At 33.6% G+C, this 18,317-nt stretch overlaps 1 protein-coding gene across 1 annotated transcript; it reads left to right on the top strand.

Moving 5' to 3' along the window:
• Positions 1–1,125: 1,125 nt before the first annotated feature.
• On the top strand, positions 1,126–17,863 carry LOC114326340 (RNA 3'-terminal phosphate cyclase). The gene is made up of 5 exons (XM_028274673.2): positions 1,126–1,455; positions 1,510–1,627; positions 11,587–12,154; positions 13,616–13,874; positions 17,739–17,863. The coding sequence occupies exons 1-5, from the start codon at positions 1,420–1,422 to the stop codon at positions 17,796–17,798; spliced, it is 1,041 nt and encodes a 346-aa protein (XP_028130474.1). The 5' UTR covers positions 1,126–1,419; the 3' UTR covers positions 17,799–17,863.
• Positions 17,864–18,317: the final 454 nt, after the last annotated feature.

Genomic DNA, 18,317 nt, shown 5'->3' with positions numbered 1-18,317 from the left:
TCTGCATGTCTGGATCACATTCTTTAAACAATTATTTCGCATTTTACATTAGAAACACGCAAACACAACATTTGTTGTTTTGCAAATATTTTAGTTTTCCATCGTTAGCTTCTAAAGGCCGCGTCTCACCATCAAATAATTTGATCAAACAGTTTGAGCAAACTCCGGAAGTACGTCAAAGTAACGTCACAATTGCAGTTTTTTTGAAATTCTAAAAATCTGTGCTCTCACTATCAGTCTAGTTTGATCAAACTTTTTGTATTGAGTTGTCCAACTTGTTTGTACTTTATTTAAAATTAAAATTTTTCATCAGGATGTGACGTCACTAACTGTCACTTTCAGTTTGCTCAAACCAGTTTGATCAAATTATTTGATGGTGGGACGCGGCCTTAACAGGTTCACCGAATACCAGAACTCTTCAATAACACCTGAAATAGGTACTGATTGCACTGCTACTTGAAATCTGCAAGTTTGTTACACCAGAATCCAGTTTCATTTCTGTTTAATATTCATCATCTACGTCCTGGGGCTAGATTCCGTGCACTGTAGATATCTACACTTCGATTTCTATCGATGTCAATTGTCGTGAAAATATTTGAATTGTTAGCTTTAATTGAATTATTTTCTAGTTTTGCTAGTTGATGCTGAAGTGAAAGAAAATATTTGAATTAAAACTAAAAATTCAAATATATTGACATTGATAGAAAGCGGTCGGCGGTGTTAGCGATTGTACACAGAATCCCACCCCTGAATCTTATTTTCGGTAATGACATTGGGAAATTGTAACAAAATGTCTAAAAATTAATTTAGAAATGGGGTAAATACTATTAAAAAGCAAATTTTATTTTAGTCATAAAAAATGTTGAAATATACCAAAAATCTTCTAAAAAATATTGCCTACTAGAATTTTTTTAAAAATTTTCAAAAATCTACCAAAAAAGTAGAAATCTACTAAATGTGGCAACGCTGCACTACCAGCGCTGGTGAAAACCGTCAAATCCCCTCTCCTCTACCCATGGCGCGCCATTTAAATTTATCAGATAAATGCACAAAACTGCCACTAACAGCGCTGGCGAAAGCTGTCAAATCCCCTCTACCCATCGGCTCATGGCCAATAGGCGGAAACACTAAATTCATAGATAAGGGGGTGGGGACTAAATTTTAGAAGGGTTTTTTTTATCATAAAGTAACAAAGAACAAAGAACTTGCTAAATATTTGAAAAAAGTAAACTGTTTACTTAATTGGTGAAAGAAAAATTATTTTGAAACATTGAAAAACTGGAAAATTATAAACTGAACACAATTAACAGAACAGATCAATATTAAAACCAATCCTAACCTATAAATGCCATCGGTATAAAATTTATAAATTAGCTATTTTGAAGCTGTTTTCCAGTAATTTAAGAATATATTTTAAATATGATTCAAGAAATTGATGGTTCGTTATTGGAAGGTGTAAGTAATGTATAAATTTAATCCTGAACAATAATAAAATATATTATTTTTTAGGGTGGGCAAATTCTGAGGATTGCCCTAACTTTAAGCGCCTTAAAAAAGATACCAATTCGAATAACCAAAATTAGAGGAGGCAGAAGTAAGCCGGGATTAATGGAACAGCATTTAAAAGGTTGATTTATCTGTTAAATATTATTTTAGTATGTAGAAAAAAAAGTGGTTTTTAAACACACTATAGGACACAGGGTTGTCCTATTACAAATGGTAGCACTGATTATGTCAGTCGACATCCCACGTTTTAATCCGTTATCTATTGACTATCTTTTGATGATATTAAATGAATTATTCTTCTTCATTAAATACCTTCTCCAAATCGGAGGTTAGAGATCATGATGACTATCTTTACTCTATATACTGCTGCTCACAAGAGCTCTATTGAACTGCATTTAAACCAGTTCCTTAAATTTTTCATCCATGACACTGTCCCCTCATTACGTCATCATCATACTCTTTGCCTTATCCGTATGCAGGGTCAGCTTCCCTAATTGCATTTCTCCACATAATTATATCTTGGGTCATATCAATGTTAAACCCCTTTACCAACATGTCCTGCCTTATCGTCTCCCCCCAGGTCTTCTTTGATCTTTCTCTCCTACTCCTTCCAGGAATCTGCACTTCAGCTATTCTTCGTATTGGGTGATTAACGTCTCGACATTGAACATAACCAAACCATCTTAACCTATGCTCTCTCTCATTTTTTCATCAATTGGTGCCACACCTACACCTCCCCTAATATACTCATTTTTAATTTTTTCCTTCTTTGTCACTCCACTCATCCATCTAAGCATTCTCATTTCTGCCACATGCATTCGTTGTTCCTCTTTCTTTTTCACTGCCCAACATTCAGTTCCGTACATCATAGCCGGTCTTATGGCTGTTTTATAGAATTTTCCCTTCAGCTTCATTGGAATTTTTCTGTCACACAACACACCACTCGCTTCCTTCCACTTCATCCATCCAGCCCTAATTCTACTGCATGCATCTCCATCTATTTCTCCATTACTCTGTAATACCGATCCCAGGTACTTAAAAATATTGCTTTTTACAATCAGTTCACCATCCAAAGATACCATTTTATTTGTAGTAACTCACATCTTTAAATGAACATTCCAAATATTCTGTTTTTGTCCTACTAAGATTTAAACCTTTTTCCTCCAGAGCTTGTCTCCACTGTTCCAGTTTTTGTTCTAAGTCTCTTTCACAATTTCCTATTAACACTACATCATCAGCATACATTAGGCACCATGGAATGCTACCCTGTAGTTTCGCTGTTATCTGGTCCAAAACTAATGAGAATAAATAAGGATTAAGCACCGAGCCTTGGTGCAATCCTACTTTCACCTGAAATTTATCAGTCTCTCCCACACGTGTCCTAACACTAGTCGTTACTCCCTCATACATATATCTCTCACAATCTTTACATATTCACCAGAGACTCCCTTCTTATTGAGTGCCCACAACAGAATCTCTCGAGGAACTCTATCATATGCTTTCTCAAGATCAGTGAATACCATATGAGCGTTGGTCTCCTTATTCCTGGATTTTTCCATCAGTTGCCTTACAATGAAAATTGCATCTGTTGTTGATCTGCCCTGCATAAAGCCAAATTTATTATCGGATATTTCGGTTTCTTCACATATCCGTCTATCAATTACTCCCATATTTTCATGGTGTGGCTAAGTAGTTTTATAGTCCTGTAGCTTGTACATTGTTGTATGTCTCCCTTGTTTTTGTAGACAGGTACTAATATACTGCTTCTCCATTTGTCTGGCATTTGTCCAACTTACATAATTCTATTAAATAGACCTGCTAGCCAACTTATTCCTGCCTCTCCCAATGCTCTCCATACTTCCCCAGGAATATCATCTGGTCCGACTGCTTTCCTTTCTTTATTTGTTGAAGCGCTTGAGCCACTTCCTCGTTTGTTATTCTGGTAACCATTGCTGTTACTGTCTCCGTTAACTCCACAGGCTGTCTGTCAAATTCTTCATTTAATAAACTGTCAAAATACTTTCTCCATCTCTTTTTGACATCCTTTTCGTGAATTAGTATTTTATTATTTTCATCCCGGAAACATCTAATCTGATTAAAATCTCTTGCTTTCTTTGCTCTCTGTTTGGCTATTTTATATATCTTTGCTTCACCTTCCCTGGTATCAAGTTGATCGTATAGGTTTGAATACGCTTCTGCTGTAGCTTTTGCTACTGCTACTTTCGCTTCCTTTTTGGCGACCATATAGTTTTGAAGATCTATGTCCGATCTGGTTTCTTGCCACTTTTTATATAATTTTCCATTCTCCTTTATTTTTCCTTGTACTTCATTTGACCACCACCAAGTCTCTTTATCCTCAAACTTCTTACCTGACGTTTTCCCAAGTATTTCAATAGCTGTCTCTCTAATAATATTGGCCATTTTTCTCCAAATTGTGTTAGGGCTTCCTTTCATGTTCCAACATATTTTTTCTACTATTCTTTCCCTGAATAGACCTTCTTTCTAATCTTTTAGCATCCACCACTTGATTTTTTGTGGTCCTCTCCGTTTATTACATGTCCCAGATATTCTAACGTTCTTATCTTTATTGTGTTTATTATTTTGTATTCTTTACCCATTTCTTAAAATACTTCTATATTCATTTTCTTCTGTGTATTCTAAGCATCCTTCTGTAACACTACATTTAAAACGACTGTAGCTTATTTATGCGTGCTTGCTTCAGTGTCTAGCCTTAAAGTCCATATGCAGTATCAAAAACATGTAACATATCAGAGCTCTTACTGTCAGTTCTAGTCTAAGGTCTTTACTGATAAGAATTGTTTTCGTTTCTACATTTTAATTATTCTTATAAGAAGGCAAATGCTGTTTTAAGAATTAGTGGAAGATTAGCCTATGTAACATTATCACTTTTTTTCTGTTGAAGACTTGAATATGGTCTTGTTTTCAATTATATTGAAATCTCCATGTTGTACTATCTCGTACTGATTTGTTCCATTTGTTTACTTTAATCAAAGAGCTAGTTCTCTTGTTAAGGTCTTTGTAGAGCTAATTCCTAGTGATTTTTATAATTTATTCAACCTGTATTTGTCTTCAAATGTATTTTTAGCATCTTGTTTGTTTTTTGAATAGTGTATATTTTTGTGGCATATGACATTTCATCACTTATGATTCATTAATGGTTTTTATACATCTTGTCCCATATTTTTGGGTCTCTAAATAATTTGAATCACTTCTTATTGAAATCTTTTTACTTTTTTCTTCTCCTAGTTAATATACAATTGTTGTTATACAGGGTGTCCAGAAACTCTACCGACAAACGAAGATAGGAGATTCCTCATATAATTTTAAGACATTTTAACCCAATTCATCTAGTCCGAAAATGCTTCCTCAAGGAGCTAGAGCTCTTTGAAGATGGCGTCTTGTAATTAGTCTTTCTTAAATATCTCCAGAACGCTTCTATTTAGAAAAACAAAAATTGGTACGCATATTTACCTTCCAGAGATTAATCGATTTCAACCATAGCGAATTTCTAGTACCGATCCTAAGCGTCCGTTTTGGGTAGGGCAACGGTTATTTTATCGCATAACTTTTTTGTCTTTAACTTTTAGGCATTTTCGATAATGGATTATTAAATTGTGAGGTATTCTACTACTAAAAGGTACTCTTGATTTAAGTCGGTAGGACACACCGTTTTCCAGAAAAATCGATTTTAAAATTTTTCTTTTTTTTTAATAAAAAAAAAAATAAAAAATATTTTCAAAAAAAAACGGTGTATTTTACCAACTTAAAGTAAGAGTAACTTTTAGTACTAGAATACCTCATAATTTAATACTCTAAAGTCAAAAATTCTTAAAAATTAAAGACAAAAAAGTTATGCGATAAAATAACCGTTTACCTACCCAAAACGGACGCATATGACCGGTACTAGAAATTCGCAATTCATGAAATCGATTCATCTCTGGAATGTAAATAAACGTACCAGTTTTCGTTTTTCTAAATGCTTTTTTTTTGAAATTTTTTTTGGAAATTCAAAAAACAAAAAATTTTCGAATCGATTTTTCTAGAAAACGGTGTGTCCTACCGACTTAAAGCAAGAGTACTTTTTAGTACTAGTATACCTCACAATTTAATAATTCAGTGTTAAAAATTCTTAAAAGTTAGACATAAAAGTTATGCGATAAAGTAACCGTTGCCCTACCCAAAACGGACACCTATGACCGGTACTAGAAATTCACAATAATTGTAATCGATCTATCTCTAGAAGATAAATATTCGTACCAATTTTTACTTTTCTAAATAAAAGCCTTCTGGAGATATTTAAGAAAATCTAATTACAAGACACCATCTTCAAAGAGCTTTAGCTCCCTTAGGAAGCATTTTCGGATTAGATGAATTGGGTTAAAATGTCTTAAATTTATCTGAGGAATCTCCTGTCTTAGTTTGTCGATAGAGTTTCTGGACACCCTGTATATAATGAGTTTGTTACAGCTGCCCTTTTTCTTGCATCTTAGCTTTCAGTGCTTGCAATCGTTCCAGTAATCTGCTTGTAGACTCCTATCTTCCATTGCACCATTTACTTCTTGTCTCCACGATTTTTCTTGGCCTTCCCCTTTTCCTAGATGCTCTCTGATTTCAGTATTCCTTGCTCTGTCTCTTCTAATGATTTGGCAACATCTACATCAAAGCTCTGAACCATATGTAGTAATACTTTGTATGATATTTTTGTATATTCTTTTTCCTCCTTTGAGTGCATATGTGACTATCGTTCTAATTATTGTAGTACATCACTTAATATATTATTGTTTAGAGTATTTTTCTCATAGAATGGTGTATATATAACCTATGTAACATGGTGTATAACAGACTCCCTGTCTGTTTTAAATTCCTTGGTTTTGACTAAGTACCCAAGTTACTCCTCCAATTATATAATATATGCAATCAAAAAACGCTTTTTACTTTATCGTACTATATACGTAGTATAGTATAATAGATAAAGTTATAGGATCGTGCAAAAAAATTTTTTTCAGATTTCACTTTTTTTCGACGTTTTGAGTCCCCCTGAGTCTAAAAAGCAAATAAAAAAAACATGTCGGAAGTATGTACGTACGTACGTATGTCGCCACCGCCCAGCAAAAACTACTGGACCGATTTTGATAAAATTCGGTATGAGTAAGTTTAAGAGAATTTTGTCGAGAAACTAAGCTTTTAAAAAACATCTCTCAAAGGGGGGCCGAAATAGGGGGGTTATTTAGGGCCCATTTTTACAAATTTTGACCGAAATGAATGAAATTTAACTCACAGCAAGCTCATCGATAGGTAAATAAAAATACGGAATTTGACATTTCCAAATTCAAAATGGCGGCCAACATGGCCGACCGCCCACCAGACACATTTCCCTATCTATCTAAAAACTTGTTTAAGATAAGTTTAATTTGAAAATGTCGTTATATAGCCTAAAGATGGGCTATAAGAAGGATGTTATCGTTTTTCAGAAAAAGTTACGGGTTGCCTATATTTAAGGGGTAAAATTTTGACATAAATTTGAACTAGATTTTCTCAAAAATGGCTCCAAGGAATTTTTTTATTTTTTGATATATTTTTGATATCCTATCAGTAAATTGAATGACATTAGTCATATATCGTAACTCCCCATAGGAGGGGAGTTATGAATTTTTTATAAAAAAATATTCGAGTGCCCATAACTTCCTTCTTAATAGAAACTAAAATTTGAAATTTTGCAGACATATATGGTACTTTATTATCTATTATCACAATAAATTTTACCAAAACTATGGCTTCCGGTTGAACCGGAAATGAATAAAAAATCTTAATTTTTTAGATACGCCCTCTATATTTTAACATATTTTGAAAAAATGCAAAATTACCTTTCCAATGACATAAAATTCATTGCTGTAGCTCAAAAACTCGAAAAGTTACGGTAAATAGAAAATTTGCTATAATCTTATGTGTGTCCTCTCTCACGCGATCATAGCAGAGCATTATTGTAGGGCAGTCAATGAGGGTATTTGGCTCCGAATTCCATCCTACTACATTGTACTTGATATTTCCACAGTAAGTAGGGAATAGCTCAAGAAACAAAATCTACCCTATATACTATTGTGCTTTTATCTTGGGGCGGTTCCCACTTCTTCAAGGGGGTGGAAAATTTGTTGGTCAAAATAAGCACGGAAGTGGCTAAAGAACCTATTTCTAAGCAAAAACTGGTCTATACTTTTTTTTGAGAACTCAATACTTTTTGAATTATGCGTAGTTGAAAATTGGCCATTTTCATTGAAAAATGACACCTTGTCGGACGGATTTTTTGTGAATACCTTAAAAACTATGCATCGAACTAAAAACACTATATAAAACATTTTTTAGATTATAAATAATAAAGAGATTCGTTCCTTCGTAAATGTTCTATTTATAATACAAAAAGAGATATGGTAGGTGAAAATAGTTTGTTTTTTGGTGCATGCTCAAATTGGTGTATTCAACTTGAAATAACAGACGAACAGTAGGTTTTAGGTGTATAATGCTACCAACACCTTTTGTAGTGTTTGAAAAGGCCTTTGAAACGAGCACCGTTAAATGTCGGTTACTTACAAACTAAGCGAGATATGGTGCAAAAAAATATATGTCTAATGTACTTTAAGGAAAAATGAAAAGTATAAACATTTAACTCCCCATCCACCATAATTTAAATGCATTGTTTTCCTTCTACAATACCTTTTAATATAGTGTTATTTCTAATTTCAAAAAGTGAACGGGTTTAAAATGAATGGTTTTTGTAAAAAATTTGATCAAATTATAGAATGAATTTTTAAATTTTCTTAAAAATCTTTCTTTTTCTCCATGTAATTCGAAAATAAAAATATTTCACCCCTGAGAAGTGGTGGGAACTTCCCCCATGATAAAAGCGCCATAGTATATAGGATAGTCTTTGAATTAGGAGATTGGGCTACTCCCAAAATTTCATTAAAATCCATGCAGTAGGATATAATTTGGAGATAATATCTTGTTCTTAATCTCGTGCATTGACTGGCGTAATCGAAATATGTAGAATGAAATTCAAATATTGTAAACTATTAATTTCTCAGAAAAATGAACTTATTTAAAATGAAAGTATGACTATAATATTCTATTGATTTATGCAATAATATACACATCTATAGTGTGTCCCCGAAATATGGCATCGAACATTTTCTCAAATGCAGGAATTAATGATGCGTAGAACCATAAAATACTTTTAAGTACAGTAGGTGTTTCTAAAATATCAAAATAACGAGTAACTTTGTTATTTTTATAGAATGCCAGTATCTAGTACCATAACGATAATAGATCGGTTTGATAAAGTTCTCGGGCGGCCCTTCCGTCCAGCGTTTTGGAGCTACATCTTATATATAAAAATCTATTGCTGTGCGTTAGTCTCGCTAAAACTCGAGAATGTGTGGACCGATTTGGCTAATTTTGATGTTGAATTATTTGTGGAAGTTCAGGGAAGGTTTATACGGTTTTATATTGTCATTTTAGTAGCCACCAAAATTTTTACAGCTATATGTATAAAATGCTCTTTTTACAGTGTTTGTTGCCATACTCCTCCGAAACGACTTGACCGATTTTTATGAAAGTTTGCAAGTGTATTCGACCGGACCGGTAGTAGGTTGTTATCTATATTTCATACCCGTGCGTCTTAAGGGGGCTTGCCACCCTTATATTTATTTCTATTTTTTCAGAGAAACTCTTTTTTTTAATTTCATACGATGTGGAACGTAAAGATACATACAACCCTAAATTTTCACTTTTCCAGCACTAACCGTTATTTTTTAATGGCCATTTAAATATTTTACATCTATATAAACAAAAGAAAGTCGTGACAGTTACCAACACATAACTCGAGAACGACTGAATAGATTTTTATGAAATTTTCCACGTATATTTGACCGGACCGAGAATAGGTTGTTATGTATTTTTCATATCCGTACGTCGTAACGGGGGCTGCCCCCCTAAAATATTTTTTTATTTTTTTGGTCAAACTGTTTTTTCTTAATTTTATGTGATGTGGAAGGCAAAGGTAAATACAACCCTAAATTTTCACTTTTCTATCTTCGACCGTTATTTTTTAATAGCCATCTAAAATTTTGCATCTTATATATAAAAATCTATTGCTGTGCGTTAGTCTCGCTAAAACTCGAGAATGTGTGGACCGATTTGGCTAATTTTGATGTTGAATTATTTGTGGAAGTTCAGGGAAGGTTTATACGGTTTTATATTGTCATTTTAGTAGCCACCAAAATTTTTACAGCTATATGTATAAAATGCTCTTTTTACAGTGTTTGTTGCCATACTCCTCCGAAACGACTTGACCGATTTTTATGAAATTTGGCAGCTATGTTCGACCGGACTGGGAGTAGGTTTATGTCGATATTTTATACCTCTACGTCATAAGGGGGTTGCGTGTGACGTCATAACTCTCACAATAGTGACGTGAAAAATACGAAATTCCGAACAGAACCTTACTAAATTTTTTTTCTAGCTCAATCGGTGTCCAAAATACAATATTTTAAGCCTTAGAAATATTAAGACAGAAGAAGAACGAGCAACAAATTTCATCGAAGAAAAGTGCAACTGTTTAACTTTTGAACTTATTTTGGGCAAAATATGAATTTCTTAATTTTTTGAAACTTTCAAAAAATATCTCTACCGAACTTTTCTGACGAACGGCAAGCAGAAGAAAAGTTCTGAGCAAACGAAAAGAACAAGCAGCAAATTATAAAATTTTATTTAATTTTAATTAATTTTGTTTCATTTTATTAAATTTTAATTATTTTTATTAGATTCTATTTATTTTTTTTAATTTTATTATCTTTTTAAATTTATTTATTATTTTTATTTAAGTTTATTCAGTTTTATTTATTTTTATTGACTTTTATTCAATTTTATGAAATTTTGTTTCATTTTATTTAATGATATTTAATTTTAATTTTATTTTATTTTTCAACACCTATATAGTTGGACAACCCCGAACCCAATTATAAATACAGGGTTTTTTTGAATGTAAATAAAATAAAGCTGTTATATTCATTATAAGAAAAACAAATTTAAGATTGCAACTGCTGCACTGCAAACTTTTTCTAACTAAACTGTATGACTTCAAACATTATGTGTAATTCATTAAAAATAATAATAAAAACTCATTCACATCGAGCATTTTTTGTGTTTATTAATTACGAATTCCTTTTGTTTATTTTAAGTTTATTGTTTACAAAAGTTTGTTCTTATCTATTGAGGCAGTACGAAGTCTGCCGGGTCAGCTAGTAAAGTTAATAAAAAGATTAATTTTGTTTGGGTTAAAGCACATAATCAGTCTTGAACATAATGAGCATGTTGATATGCTGGCGAAAAAAAGTGTAAAAAATGGTTTTCCTAATAAACATCCTGTAAGTTTTTGTGATGCAGTCTCTTATATTAAAATGAAATACGTCACAATTTGGAATGAATTTTGGTCACATCATACTTATACCAACCCTTCTAGGTACCTACTGTAGTATACAAAAGAAAATACCGAATAGAACGTGGTTCCAGCCATATAATTATTCAAGAAAATACATCACAACGTTTTGGTCACGCCTGTTATCCCACACACCTGCATAAAATTCGTGTTCTCGAAAATGATCGATGTCCAAATTGTGATAAAAAAGGTGATTTAGATCATATTTTTTTTGAGTGCCAAAAATATTCTTGTTTATTATTATTCTTATTTTATTATTCTTATCTTATTGTTATTAAATTTTTGTAGATCGTTTTTGAACACACGTATGATGTTGAAAGGAGGCTACAATTAGCTTACCTTAGCTTAGTACCATCTCTTTATTTCAGTATATAAATTACCTCTCAACAGCTATTGAACTAATTTTTCTTCGTTATTGATATTTTATGGACTTACGGTCTTTAAATATTTAATCTTCTTGATATAGTAGTCATGTTGTGACTGGCTGATTGACATAAAGTCCAAGCCATAACAAACAAAAAAAACCTATGTATAATACATCAAATATCATTTTTATTCTTTGGTTTTAGGAGTGGAACTTTTAAGAGACATTTGTTCAGCCAAAGTAAAAGGTGCGCAATTGGGTTCAACAGAAATTGAATTTTGGCCCCAAGAAATCAAAGGAGGCTCCTACAGAGCACAAGTAAAAACCGCCGGTAGCATCAGCCTATTACTTCAAGTATCTTTGCCATGCATTATCTTTGCAGATACACCTACAACTCTTCTTCTCCGAGGAGGTACCAACACAGAAATGGCACCTCAAATTGATTATCTAACTGAGGTATTTAGGCCTATTTTAGAAAAATTTGGAGCAACATTCGATCTCGATCTAAAAAGAAGAGGGTATTTTCCTAAAGGTGGTGGGGAAGTTATTATTAATGTAAAACCCGTGGAAAAATTAAATCCTATTGAAATGACAACACAAGGATCTGTAACAGACATCTTTGGATGGAGCTTCGTTGCAGGAAATTTGCCAGAAAGGCTCTCTCACCAAATGGCAGACAGTGCTGCAAATGAGTTAAAGAAAATAGCTTCGGTCAATATTGAAAGGTATAAAGAGGATCAGAATATAGCACCAGATAGCTGTTCAGGTATTATGTAAGTATTAAAAGTGTGATGTATATCAAATTTGTCTTGAAGTAATGTGTCTTGGAGCAAAGGCTAATAATGCTATTTTATTACCTTTATCATCAGTTGGCGTTACAGCCCTTAGTGAGCCATGGCGTGCCTCAAATCATTCTTCCATCCTTCTCATCGAGTGTCTGTCTTCCCCAACCCTTTACTCCAATCTTTCTTAAATCTTCTTTCACATCATCCAGATATTTGAGTTTAAGTCATCCCCTTCTTCTTCCGATCAGCATATTTAGTATAGTTATTTTAGCAGGATCACTTTTATCCATCAGCATAATGTGGCGCACGTAAAGTCTATAGAGTTCAAAATTATATCGCCTTCTTCACAGATCCTGTTCGTTAACTCCACAATATATAATATGGTCCTCAATACTTTTCTTTCAAAAGTTCGTAGTAACTCTTCATCTTGAGTTGTCTCATTGCCAATGTTTCTTATCCGTACATGAGTACTAGGGGTACTAATTCTGATATTTTGAGTATTTTATATACTTTTCAGGTATAGGTATGGTATTTCTACCATACACTTAATCCAATTCTACTCATTTCATGTTTGAACAGTTCTAAAGATGTTTTTGCATTAACCTTTAAGTAAGCAAGTAAATGCTCAATTTTTTTCTAATTTATTTTTCAATATAGTTTCTTTTTTGTCTCAATACTTCTGATGAGAAGCTTATATGACCATTTTATCCTTTCCAACAGTAAGAAGAACAGCATCAAAAAGTAATTTTGCTTGAACTTCTCAAAATAGTGTGTAATATTGTATAAAATCAATGAATATACCATGGCCATTCATAAAATAAGGTTCACATGAACTTTAAAAACAGACTGCTTTATTTTTCTTCTTAGTATTATACATCATTTTAAAACTTACGCTATTTTTCTACATAATCGCCGTTTTTGTAGAAACACTTTTGGAGACGATGCTTCAACTTTTCTATCCCCATGTTATAGAATTCTACCGCCAATTCTTTGAGGAATCGAGTAACCTCTTCCTTAACTTTATCATCAGTGCTGAAGCGTAAGCCACCCAAGTTTTCCTTTAATTTTTGGAATAAGTGAAAATCACTTGGTGTGAGGTCTGGACTGTAGGAGGGTGGGGCACAACAGTCCAGCCAAAATATTGAGCATTATCTTGGAGGAGCCTCACACCACTGGACAATCGACCTCTCCAGTTGTTCTGGATCGCACATCTCAGTCTTTTTAATGGCTCGCAATATATGTCGGAGTTAACTGTTGTTTCATGAGGCAATAAGCCGGGTGGGAGGGAGAGTTGATACTTAATGCAGTGTTGTCAGATTTCTCTTTTATATTCCTCCTCAGCGGTATAGGAAACCTTTCTTACGAATGACCCTCGTAAATGAATATATTGTGTAGAGTATTTATATTCGTTGGCAAACTATTTTATTTATAGGAAAAATTTGTTTATAGATTAGTTGCAAACACAAGCACAAATTGTGTCCTAGGAGCATCTGCACTTGGTAAAAGGAGTGAAAGTCTTCAGGAAACCGGAAGAAGGGCTGCTGAAGAGTTGCAGCGATCCATTAAAGCAGGTGCTTGTGTGGATGAATATAGCCAAGATCAAGTAATTATATTCATGGCGTTGGCGAAAGGACCGTCCAAAGTAAGAGTTGGAGATATAACGATGCACACGAAGACTGCTATTTATGTTATAGAGAAACTAACAACAGTAAGTGCTGAGTTTTAAAGGTTATTAATTTGTGTTTGTTTGTATAGAAGATAATATATCAATTCTTATTGAAGGGTTGATCTTTGACTAATTACACTGGTAAACACACAGTTTGCTGCCGGAATTTTTTTACTGTTTCTATGTAATTTGGGTCTTCTGAATCCAAAAATGCCACCAGACTTGTTCCATCAGATCGTTTTCAGAAAATACGACAACAGATCACATTTCTAACATATAGGGTAATTTAACGCAGCACCACCTACATATGTAGTGCTGCTACCCATGAAATAAACCAAATACGAATAAAAAGTGTTTGTAAAAATTTTTGTTGTACAATAATGTACTTACAAAAATCATCACACATATCTGCCAAAAAAACTTAACTTTTCATCTAACCTAACCGGCAGCGTCGCAACAAAAATGTGTTATTCGGTGTCACCTAAAAACTTCCTTTTATATGATTTTCTTGCAAAGGCTTTAAAAGGACGGTCCTTTTGAAGACTCCAGCAGTAATCCGCCATCATGTGATAGCCCCATGTCCCTGATACCCCTCTTCCATTGTTTTGATATCTTGGTGAAGATTTTCTGGGAAACGGTCTAAGTGGCTGTGGAGGTAATGAATTTTAATACTCATATGACAACCGTGTTTGTTAAAATTGTTGAGCATTTATTCCACTCTAATGCCCAATTGAGGCGTTCTTTGCAAAAACTCCATATGTCACTTTTTACAACATCGGAGATATTTAAAAAAAAGTTATTTAATTGAACCCTATTAAGTTTACGGAAATTCTCAAATTAGTGATTTATTATTTTGATGATTACACACAGTTTACAATATAAATAACATTATTTTTTCCTTTTGTTTATTTATGAAGGACATTTATTCATTTGACATATGGGGTTTTTGCAGGAATTTTTCATTAATTTATAGGAAAAACGATATTTATAGTAATAAACCAAAATAAAAAATGAACGAAAAATTGTGTTTACTTATAAAATCACACAACACAACTATTCGAAGGAACTTTAACCTATAAAAACCTACTGACAGCCAAGCGATAAAGTTTCCCGCAAAAACACCAATAGTCATTAACAAAGGGAATTGCGCTTGACATATGGGGTTTATGCGGAATCGCCTATACTTTTGTCGCTTATATTTTGGACTACTGTAACTTTAATGGAAGTTTCTTACGCAAGGAACGTAGGTAATTAGTCCTTCAATCCATAGATGGTATAAGTCCATTTTCGGAAAAAAAGTACTACTGGGGTTTTTGCAAAGAACGACTCAATTGGTATACTTCCATATTTGTTGCCATTGTGTAGAAGGACACACCTTAAACTTCGTTTGGAACTGTCGATAAAAAGACGCCAGTGATCTGGTGTATACTCCGATACACCCATTTTTTCTAACAGTCCTTTAAAAAACCATATCATCTTGCTGAGAAAAGAAGGCAAAATATCTTTTATCTCTATTACGGTAGTATGTAATTTTGGTGTATGTGTGAAGAACATTCTTTTCTTTTAGTCTAGAGGTAAGCAACTCGGAAGAATCCTTTGGAAGGTTCAAATTTCTGATAAGATCGCTTAGCTCTTCCTGAGTAAAGCACTCAGGACGTGTTGAATCCCCTTCAAAATCACTGTCGTCTTCCTCAAATCTATTAGTCTGCAGTTCGTCAAATAACGTTTCGGCATTATCCTCTGGTGACATAGGTAGACTGCTAAATATTGGAATGGGTATCTGCTCAAGCTGATGTGGAATTGGTCTTATTGCTGAATCCAGGTTAGGATATGTTCCCGTATGTCGATTATTACGATTAATGCCCTTTATACTCACAAGACAGAAATAGCAATCGTCAAAATGATTTTTTGGTTCCCTCCATACCAGTGGAAAACCAAATTTAAACATTTTCGTTGCCCTTTCGTCCACTGTCGCAAGTTTTCAATACAAGTTTTGCACACTACATGTGGAGCTCAGGATTTATCTTGATCTCCTACATGAACACCAAAATAGGCCCTTTTGTTCATTTGTCCATTTGTCTTAGAATTTGTTAATTTTGTTTATAAACATATTGCAATTATAGTGGTGGAATATTCAGAAATGTAAGAATATTTAAGTATTTGATAAGTATGTTATATCTCGAAAACTAGAGCTGATACAAAGAAAAGGTTTGTATTTTTGGAATCAGCACAGATGAATTAACTAAAATCAGTTGATTTTTTTTCGGCAGCAAGACACATTTTTTTTTGTTGGGCTGTGTTATTAATATCATCATCATAAGTGGCTTGACAATCCGTTGTGGATCTTGGCCTGCTCGCAACTGCCAACTGCCAGGAATCGACTCCTGTCGATTCCTGGCAACTTACCTCCAACTTCTGACCCTTTTAGAATCTCTAGGACTTCTTCCACATCATCAATCCATCTTCCTGGTCATCCTCTTCCTTTTGTGCCCTCTGGCATGGGCGCCCATACCCATGGGCAGGGGGGGCCCGTGGCCCCCTAGCTTTTCGGGTGCTGTAAACTGTATATGGTTATCCTAAGTATACAAAATATAATGTGCAACATCTTCACGTCTGCCTCCCCCCCTGAAAATTTTTATATGGGCGCCCGTGCCCTCTGGTCTTGAAAATGTTAATCTCTTCGTGTATTCGTGATCTGACATCCTAGCAATGTGTCCAGCCCATCTAAGTCTCTGCACTTTAACGAATTTCACAACGTCTGGATCGGTTTATAACTGATATAGTTCAAAGTTGTATCTTAATTAATATAATAAATTAAATATTTCACACAATATAAAACTTATACATATTTCTGCAAGAACATCGTATCACAAGATATACAGCAGTTAGTTGTTTTTGAAGTTATACTTCTTTAGGCACGAGGGTGAATTTTTACATTCCCTGGCGCATGCGCACACCGATAGTATTGTATTAGTCGCTACATCTTTTAAGTTATGTACAGTAGGAAAAATGAAAGAATACCCATGAACGAACATATAAAACACGCTGTACTTTCCTGTCACCATGTCATACAAAAAATTGGCCAGCGCAAGTACATGTAATAATTATTATTACATGTATTTGAGCTGAGCAATTTTCTTTGCGACACGGTGACAGGAAAATACAGCGTGTTTTATATGTTCGTTCATGGGTATTCTTTCATTTTTCCGACTGTAGCGCAAATAAGGTATGCGTGAAAAGAATCTATTATTAGTGTTTTTATTAAATATATTTATTATAATTTTTATGTCTGTGGATTTGTCTTCCTGTTAATAAGTATTATTGAAAATGTTTATTTTCAATTAATGTATCTGTCACCGTGATTGTAATTATGTCCGAGAAATGATCGACTGAATACAAAAACGGTGGTAGCTGATCGGTAGAGCATTCGCCTAGGGATCGAGAGGTCCTCTGTTTAAATCCGGACAAAGTCATATCCTTTTTTTAATTTTTGGTATTCTTTTTGTTCTTTCTAAAATTATTTTAATATTTAAATACAATACAAAAAAACTGTTTAAAGTAGATCGGTATATTGATTTCGTTGAAATCATAATATGAAGTTAGATTATATTATAATAGAAGTATAACTTCGTACGTGCGTACAAAGTACACACACATTCTTTTTTTTAGTTTTTGGCAATGTTGCTTTGGAGATGGTTCCTCTGATTTATCTGTAATCTTCTGTAACATGAAGTCATATAATTTTGTTATATATCGTTAAAACAAACTCTAGATTTGACATTAATAATTACGGTTTCGAAACAAAACTTTCGTCAGCTTATCATAGACCAGCCCTTCATTGTGTTACTTTTTGTATCCACTGTAGATTTTTAAATATTTTTATTATAGGCACTTTGTATTTTTCAGGTAAAATATGAGATAACGCCTTCTGAAGCAACAAATATAATTGAGTGTAGTGGCAGTTAAACTTGAAATTTATTTTTAATTTACTTATTTATGTATGTCTTTTTAATTAAATTATATATCTACGATTGTTCATTTTCCAATTCAATCCATTTTCACCACAACTCTTCAACTTAGCTCTGGAACACATAATCAGAAGTGCAAGAATCGAAAAACCGAATACAGTATTTCATCGGGAAGGACCAAACGTACTACTGGCATTTGGAGACGATATCGATCTGATAGGAAACACATGGTTAAGGATGAAGGAGACTTTCGTGATGTTCGAGAAGGAAGCAGAGAAGGGAACATCCATAAACAACGTCGTAAAAATTTTGGAGTTTTTAATACCCTCCCCCCCTTCCGTCGTTTACAGTTGACCCCCCCCCCCCTCCATCATACCGACGTCGCAATTGCAACTCATTACCCCCCTTTTTAGAGATTTTTTTAAAATTCAATGTAATTTCTGGATTTTTTAAAGTTAGCTCTCCAAGTTTATTTACGAATGTATCCAAATCAGTATTACTATGTAGCTCATTAATA

This window comes from Diabrotica virgifera, chromosome 6, assembly GCF_917563875.1.
Source record: "Diabrotica virgifera virgifera chromosome 6, PGI_DIABVI_V3a".
Lineage (NCBI taxonomy): Eukaryota > Metazoa > Arthropoda > Insecta > Coleoptera > Chrysomelidae > Diabrotica > Diabrotica virgifera.
The sequence above is the reverse complement of the archived record's forward strand: the minus strand, read 5'-3'. Positions and strand labels throughout refer to the sequence as shown.

Excerpts from the sequence above, each read along its gene's own strand:
- LOC114326340 (XM_028274673.2), top strand. The coding sequence starts at position 1,420 with ATGATTCAAGAAATTGATGGTTCGTTATTGGAAGGT. Across the intron at positions 1,628-11,586 it reads AATGGAACAGCATTTAAAAG|GAGTGGAACTTTTAAGAGAC; the intron begins GTTGATTTATCT and ends CTTTGGTTTTAG. Across the intron at positions 13,875-17,738 it reads TTATAGAGAAACTAACAACA|GTAAAATATGAGATAACGCC; the intron begins GTAAGTGCTGAG and ends TGTATTTTTCAG.